This window comes from Triticum dicoccoides, chromosome 7B, assembly GCF_002162155.2.
Source record: "Triticum dicoccoides isolate Atlit2015 ecotype Zavitan chromosome 7B, WEW_v2.0, whole genome shotgun sequence".
Taxonomy (NCBI): Eukaryota; Viridiplantae; Streptophyta; class Magnoliopsida; order Poales; family Poaceae; genus Triticum; species Triticum dicoccoides.
In genome coordinates this window covers 478,397,718-478,405,598 of record NC_041393.1, presented here as the reverse complement: position 1 = coordinate 478,405,598, position 7,881 = coordinate 478,397,718, and the positions used below count along the sequence as shown (strand labels likewise).

At 50.1% G+C, this 7,881-nt stretch overlaps 2 protein-coding genes across 2 annotated transcripts; one reads left to right on the top strand and one right to left on the bottom strand.

Moving 5' to 3' along the window:
- The first annotated feature begins 235 nt into the window (after positions 1–235).
- Positions 236–5,382, top strand: LOC119336895 (beta-glucuronosyltransferase GlcAT14A-like). The gene is made up of 4 exons (XM_037608975.1): positions 236–1,131; positions 1,835–1,910; positions 1,988–2,103; positions 4,339–5,382. The coding sequence occupies exons 1-4, from the start codon at positions 525–527 to the stop codon at positions 4,851–4,853; spliced, it is 1,314 nt and encodes a 437-aa protein (XP_037464872.1). The 5' UTR covers positions 236–524; the 3' UTR covers positions 4,854–5,382.
- Positions 5,383–5,725: 343 nt separating this feature from the next.
- Positions 5,726–7,045, bottom strand: LOC119336050 (NADP-dependent alkenal double bond reductase P2-like). The gene is made up of 2 exons (XM_037608092.1): positions 6,778–7,045; positions 5,726–6,689 (listed from the first exon to the last, which is right to left on the bottom strand). The coding sequence occupies exons 1-2, from the start codon at positions 6,994–6,996 to the stop codon at positions 5,880–5,882; spliced, it is 1,029 nt and encodes a 342-aa protein (XP_037463989.1). The 5' UTR covers positions 6,997–7,045; the 3' UTR covers positions 5,726–5,879.
- Positions 7,046–7,881: the final 836 nt, after the last annotated feature.

The window sequence follows — 7,881 nt, the reverse complement described above, 5'->3', positions numbered from 1 at the left end:
GCATCTCCCACCCCATTCGGCACCGAAATTCCAAACCCCGCCCCTCACTCCACCCATCCATCGGGCGGTGCGCATTGGCCAACCCGACCCAACTCGACTCAACTCAGCTCGTCCGCCCACCGTCAGCAGGGACGCACGCACCAACCGGAGGGTTGCACGGCTCTCCCCGTAGATTTGTTTGCGCTTAATTCCGCGCGACCTCCTCCGCCCTCCTCGTCTCGTGACCCGCTGCTCCTGGAGAGAGAGAGAGAGAGAGAGAGAGGGAAGAGAGGGGGGAGCGAGCGAGCGGTAGTCTCACCACCACCAGCACCACCCCACCCCACACCACCCCCCACGACACGCCACAACACCAACACCAACCGTCGCCGGCCACATTTAATCTCGCACCACCACCACCGCCGCCGCGCGCCCCGGCGACTGGTCCCCACGGACGGAGCGCGATCCCGCCGGACGCCAGGCCGGAGGAGGAGGAAGGGATAGGCAGACACGCAGATTGAGAGAGAGGGGGCGGGGCGCGGGGCGCGATGATGGAGACCAAGCCGCCGTCGCCGGGGAGCGGGGGGGCATCGCCGGGGGTGCACCACCACAGGCGGTGGGCGGCGCCGCTGCTGGCGTCCGTGCTGCTCTCGTCGCTCCTCATCTCGGCCTCCCTCTTCTTCTCCTCCTCGCGGGCGCTGCTCCTCTCCTTCTCCCCGCTCCCGTCCGCGGCCTCCGCGGAGCCGCTCTTCGTCGAGGCCAAGCTGCGGCAGCAGCAGCAGGAGGCGCACGCCCGCCCGCACCGCGCCGTGCCCAGGATCGCATACCTCGTGTCCGGCTCCGCCGGGGACGGGGTCGCGCTGCGCCGGACGCTCAGGGCGCTCTACCACCCGGCCAACCGCTACGTCCTGCACCTCGACCTCGAGGCGCCCGCCGCCGAGCGAGCCGAGCTGGCCGCCGCCGTGCGCGCCGACCCCGTCTACTCCCGCTTCCGCAACGTCAAGGTCGTCACGCGCGCCAACCTCGTCACCTACCGGGGCCCGACCATGGTGGCCAACACGCTGCACGCCGCCGCCATCCTCCTGCGCGACGGCGGCGATTGGGACTGGTTCATCAACCTCTCCGCCTCCGACTACCCCCTCGTCTCGCAGGACGGTAAGCGCAGGCAGATGCGATCTACACCCCCCACCTCAATTCCGCGATTGGATCGCACTAATACACCACCTCCGATCCGAATTTCGCGGTTCCACGCGCGATCTCTGCGCAACCTCGTGCCGATTTCGGCGAGATCGAATCCATGTTGCGGGTCACTGGAGGCTACTAGTAGGACTCTAATTTTCAAACTGGACGCCGGTGGTTATGTCGAACTGTTGGGGAAAAAGACGCGATCTTTATATATACGCTTATTAATTGAAGTGCCTTGTCTAGGTTAATTGATGCACAGCTGCTTCCACTGGTTTGGGGATTTCGTTAGATTTGATCACTTCTGTCCGCTCTAGGTGGTATATGGGGGAACCCAGCCACATCTTTGGGCGTTTCTTTCTTTATATGGATGCTTCTGCTGGCCTCTCCTCCTGAACCCAATCCTGCCTCGCCTTTCCCGTGTCGATCTACTCCTGTATTGGATTGTTCTGGATTGTTCTGCTTGTTCATGGGAATAAAGTGGGTCGTGCCAAATTAGGTATCTGCCCTGTGCTCATCTTCCTTTCTGCTGCGGTGCCAACTTTGCTGCTATGCCTACCATCCCACTTGGATTTAATTATCAGGATTTGTCTTTTAGGAATCAGGGACTTATATAGGATTAACATAACACAGCTCTCTGTTTAACTGAATCTGACTTCTCTTGAATTATTTGCAGATCTGTTGTATGTGCTCTCTGGCTTGCCAAGGGAGCTTAACTTCATCGAGCATACCAGTGACATCGGATGGAAGGAGTAAGCATGGAACTTTGCTGAAACTGCTGTTATTTGTTCACATACAAGTTGGGCGGTGGCTAAATGTCTCTGTGTAGGTATCAGAGGGCAAAGCCTGTGATCGTCGACCCCGGCCTATATAGCCTGCAGAAGTCTGATGTTTTCTGGATTACGGAGAAAAGAAGTGTGCCAACCGCATTCAAGCTCTTCACTGGTAAATGTTTCCTCCCTGACGGCTAACGCAATATATGAGCTGTGTTGTTTGTGTCCTTTGTTTTTCTTCACTTGCGCCACCTCGTGTATTTTCTCATTTTAGTTGTTGATTACCATGCATTTGCATTCTTGTGTTATTTACATTTAAGTATTACTCCCTCCGTTCCAAATTACTCGTCGCTAAAATGGATGTATCTAGAACTAAAATACATCTAGATACATCCATACGTGCGACAAGTAATTCGGAACGGAGGGAGTATTTCTTAGTGAAATTATGTTCTACTATCACTCAAGACCTCATCCTATTGTTGCTTATTGAATATGCTTGAGAGGCTTGCATAAGGAACACTTCTATTTTACCCCCTCCGTCCCACAATATAAGAAGTTTTTGCAAGCTAACATAGCTTGCAAAAACGTCTTATATTGTGGTTGTGGGACGGTACATCTTTGTGTTAAATACTTACTCTTTTTGGTAAGCACCAGCCCTGATATCAATTCTTATACGATAATGTTCTCATGTTTTAATAGTTCAGTGATTAGAACATTTAGTGCCTACTTGAAACCTAATTTTACTAGTTTAATGTCCAATCATTTAATGCTAATAATCGCTAGTACCTAGTATTTTGGAAACTTGCATTCTAATAAATACAGTATGAGTATATTCCTGTCCGTGAGCAGTGTGCCAAGAAATGATTAGTAATTACTCCCTCTGTAAAGAAATATAAAACCTTTTAGATCAAGTAGCCTTTTAGATCACTACTTGATCTAAAAGGTTTTATATTTCTTTACAGAGGGAGTAGTTTGGAAGCAGATGGTACACCATAGTGTGTGCACTTTGTTCCCTACATCCAGAAAGAGGAAATATCCTTAGAAGATAGCACTTGAGGTTGAGGTAGCGCTGAATAGCTTTCATTGTAGTTCTTAAGTGTGCCGCGCAATGCTGTTATGTAGTTCCTCAGGCATAAAAAGGCTGCTTTTAAGTGAACTATATTTAGAATTTCAAGGCCTCAGGCATAAAAAGCCTGCTTTTAAGTGTACTATATTTAGAATTTCAAGGCCGGCGTTATGTTTTTGCTCCTCTGATGTCTTCAGAGGGATTTTTTTTTTCTATAGAGATAGACTAACTTTGTTTGAACCAAAGATGACACAAGTGATAGCTATCTTGATTCCTTTTAAGTAAGCAGCATCATGAACCAATCGATCATTTTAGAACATTTATTTTTTTTGTTTAGTAATCTGATTCAATGGGAATTCTATTTCTACAAGTTGAGTTTATCTGAACATTTGTATCATGCATCAAAACTATATACTGCACTTGGGGTTGATCGATAGCAATGCAATCATCAATTGTTGTGAACCTAGAGTCACAGCAGAATAACTACGTGCTCAAGAAAGCCACGTGTCATAGCTGAGGAGAGTAGGTACATATGAAATGAGAGAATATGTTGGTTCTTCTTTGCTTGAATCATTATTGAATGCATGCCATCCTTACTGTGGATGTTTGGCCTTGGGGCTTAGGCTTTTCCCAACACAAAATACAACTCCTGACAGATTAGGTTCCTACTTCCCTGACGATGCTGATCCAATACTATTCCGTAAAATAGCCATCATCTTTCTCTGTTTGGACTCCTTGCTGCTAGTCCTGGTCAATGGTCAGACTCTTCCCCCTTTCACCCCCTGCTGTGGCTGTGGTAGAATGGCACTCTCCTCAGTGCTCGTCTCCTTACCTGTGCCTCTATCACCTTGGGCAGTTATCGTGTTGCATTGGTGAAATTGACGTTCTCGCTTCTCTTCATCTAAAAATGTAATGTTGCTAGTGGGCATGGCAATCCCAATTTCACAAGTCATATCTTTAAAAGTGACTAAGATTGTGTTTGCCCATACCATGGTATGCTTCTCCGTAAGTCTTACTATTGTTATTTAATTATCTTGTACAACATGATAATTACTTAATTAGGCATCAGCTTTACATGGTGCTCATTATTTCTTTAATCGTCCTTGTATTTTACTCCCTCTGTCCCATTATATAAGAGCGTTTTTGACACTACACTCTTATATTATGGACGGAGGGAGTAGTTTGTAGTACTTCTAGTGGATCAGACTACAGACCCTGTATGGCACCACTACTAGTTCTTGCACAATTCTGTTGTACTACATGTGGTATTTGTATTTCTTTATTTTTTTCTCCACTTTGTTGTGTAATGTTACATGTTTTGCTCCATTTATCATATTTCAGGCTCTGCATGGATGATGCTTACTCATCGGTTTATTGAATACTGCATATGGGGATGGGACAATCTTCCGAGGACTGTCCTGATGTATTATGCGAATTTCCTCTCTTCGCCAGAGGGTTACTTCCACACAGTCATCTGCAATGTCCCCGAGTTCCGGAACACCACAGTCAACCATGATCTACATTTCATTTCCTGGGATAACCCACCAAAGCAACATCCTCATTACCTCACCCTCAATGACTTTGACGGTATGCTTGACAGCAATGCTCCCTTTGCAAGGAAGTTTGGAAGAGAGGATCCTGTCCTAGACAAGATTGACCAGGAAATACTGGGCCGTCAACCTGATGGGTTTGTGCCTGGTGGATGGTTGGATATTTTGAATACAACAGTGAAAGGGAAACACTTCAGCGTCGAGCGTGTGCAAGATCTCCGCCCGGGGCCTGGTGCGGACAGGATAAAGAAACTCATCACAGGCCTGCTCACCGAGGAAGGCTTTGACGACAAGCATTGCGTATAAAAAGCTTGATGATTCCAGGGTAGGTTACTTTGGTCAAAATCTGAGGGGTTGAGCCACTAGCTAGTCATTCTACTAGCCGAAGAAGAGGCACATAGTGTCGACGATCTGCACGGATGGAGTGATCTGATAGGTGTTCCTTATAGACTACCACTTTGAGTTGAGTTACCGTACAGCAGGAGACCACGGCCGCCGTAGCAGGCAGAGTTTATACACCACTAATAGCTCATTAGGTTATGTTAGAAGATTATATCAGCCCAACCATTATTAATAATATCGGAATTTTTCGGTCTCTCGGCGCTGCTAGCTGTCGTCGAAGGTGGTCCGTTCTTCCTGTAGAAACCACAGGACCCGAGCCATCAGCTCATGAGATTTCGTTGTATTAATTGTGGATTTCTCCGGGCAAACTTCTACGTTTTTGGTTGCGTACATGTATTCTTTGATTTCTTTTCCTTCTCCCACGGCTGAGTATACAAAATTGTCTTATGCACTGTTTCCTCTCTTCCTTTGGTAAATATGCATGCTATAAGTTTTTGCTGGAGCTTAAATGGTACTCCGTCTGTTCACAATTATAAGATGTTCTACTCCCATGGCTGAGTATTTTTTTTTCTTTTCTGAATCGGATGTATATAGATGTGTTTGTTCAATCAGATGTGTTTGTTCAATCATTCCAGTCCATATTGAAATATACAAAAACATCTTATAACTATGAACGAAGGGAGTAGGGGATATGTGCTGTTGATAATTGGAATATCTGATGTTTGCATTGCTGTATCAAACATCTGACTACTGGTTATCAAACAGGTGCGCTGCTAGATTAGATTTGCTGATCACCATTTTTGAATATTTGTGCTTTGATAAACAAAACTTGGAAGTTAACACAATCAAATTTCAAATTTCAATCAGGGGTCATGTCCATTATCAATTATGAATAAACACTCGGCCCAACAGAACAACCTGCATTTCAGTATTCCACTCCCCACAGTACACACAACCTGCAGTGGATCTGTGCAGGTGACATGATTCATCCTATGCCAGCTTGACGAGCTTCTTGCCGACATTCTTGCCGCGGTAGAGCGCGACGAAAGCCGACGGGACGCTCTCGAGCCCGTCGGAGACGTCCTCGATGACCTGGACCTTGCCCTCGTCGATCCAGCCGCCGATGATGGCGGTGAACTCGTGGAACCTGGCGATGAAGTCCCAGGCGAAGAAGCCCCGGAGGGTGATGCGCTTGTAGATCACCTCCAGCAGGTCCGGCACGGCGCGCCGCCCCGGGTCGGTGTACTCGGCGATGACCCCGCAGACGGCCACCCGGCCGTAGGTGTTCATGTTGGCCAGCGCCGCCTCCAGCATCTCGCCGCCCACGTTCTCGAAGTAGATGTCGATGCCGTCGGGGAAGCGCCGCTTGAGCGCGGCCTTCAGGTCCGGCTCGTCCTTGTAGTTGAAGGCGTCGTCGAACCCCAGCTTGTCCTTGAGCATGTCCACCTTGGCCTGGGTGCCGGCGCAGCCGACCACGTAGCAGCCGGCGAGCTTGGCGAACTGGCCGACGAGGCTGCCGATGGAGCCCGACGCCGCCGACACGAACACCTTCTCGCCGGCCTGCGGCTTGCACACCTCGTAGAACCCGCCGTACGCCGTCATGCCGCTCGTCCCTAGCACGCCCAGCTGGTAGGACAAGGGGAAGCCGGAGGAGGCGTCGACCTTGGACATGAGGACGGCGGTCGCCGGCCGGAACACGCTGTACTCCTCCCAGGCGAGCATGCCGGCGACCACGTCGCCTTCCTTGTACTCCTCGCACGCCGACGCCACCACCTCGCCGGCTCCGTACGACGCGATCCTCTGCACACAGACACACAACCAAAGAACGCAGCCGCATTAATCACGGCTGGCTCGCCGTCCGTCGGCCGTCGATGGACTACGAAATTACCTCGCCGGGCACGATGACGTCGACGGAGTGGTGGGAGGCGCTCTGGCGCTTCATGCGGTTGAGCTGGTAGGGGTCGATGGAGACGTACATGTTCCTGACCAGGACCTCGCCGGACTCGGGCGTCCACCGCACCGCCTCCGCCTTTACCTCGAAGTCGTCCACTGACGGGGACCTCTCAACGTGGTGCCTGACGGCGATGTACCGGTTCTCCACCTCCATGATCGATTGATGGATCGGCCGACGGCAGCGCACCGGGGAAGAAGGTAGAGCAATGTGTGTGATCGGCGGCAAGAACAAGCGGTCGATATATATATTGATGAAAAGCTTAGTTGGCGGGGTGTCGGGGATAATGCTATGTTTGGATGCCGTCCGTTGAGCCCGAGGACGAGGACAAGAAATGGGGGTTCGGTTAGATGCTGTGGTGGGCGTTCGGGTGCAGATGCTTTCCTAGAAAATTTGTACGCGTCCATCAGACCATCACTATACTACGTAGTACTACAACCGGGCATGGGAACAAAAACACAAAGGAACAACTAGGAATTAATCCGATGTGACATGGGAGCCTTTTCTTTTTGCGGGGAAAAAAATAATTTCATTACTCAAGGAGGCCTCTCAGTCTTAACCAAGTTTACAAGAAAGTCAGACTGCCATACGTGGGGTGCTACGGCCATATGCGGCCAACTCATGACTCGCGGTATTCTGCCAACGGCTACCCTACACGAATACAAGCTCTCTAGCATGACGGCGTGCTAAGCTGCTAATCTCTTCGACGAGAGAGCGGTGTTGTGACCTGTCTGTCGTTGGTGCTTTGAGCATCGCCACCGCCTCCGCGCTATCTAAGGCCAACTCCACCGCGCGACCCCAAATGGACGTCCGTTTTGTTCGGATTCTGTCCGTTTGGGTAGGGGTTTGGGGTCGTGTCCGGGCCTGTCCTGGGATGCGGTGGCCGTGCGCCCAGCGCGCGGCCGCGTCCATTTGCCCCATCCTGTCCGCGTATATTTCTTTGCAAGTCCTTAAACTTTTTTTATCATTCATTTTTGGTACATGACAATACATCATCACATTTTGACTAGTAAAGCAAGGCCAAAGAAAACAAGAACCACA

Coding starts and splice junctions, on each gene's coding strand:
- LOC119336895 (XM_037608975.1), top strand. CDS start 525: ATGATGGAGACCAAGCCGCCGTCGCCGGGGAGCGGGGGGGCATCGCCG. Junction 1,132..1,834: donor CCCCCTCGTCTCGCAGGACG/GTAAGCGCAGGC, acceptor AATTATTTGCAG/ATCTGTTGTATGTGCTCTCT. Junction 2,104..4,338: donor CGCATTCAAGCTCTTCACTG/GTAAATGTTTCC, acceptor ATCATATTTCAG/GCTCTGCATGGATGATGCTT.
- LOC119336050 (XM_037608092.1), bottom strand. CDS start 6,996: ATGGAGGTGGAGAACCGGTACATCGCCGTCAGGCACCACGTTGAGAGG. Junction 6,690..6,777: donor ACGTCATCGTGCCCGGCGAG/GTAATTTCGTAG, acceptor GTCTGTGTGCAG/AGGATCGCGTCGTACGGAGC.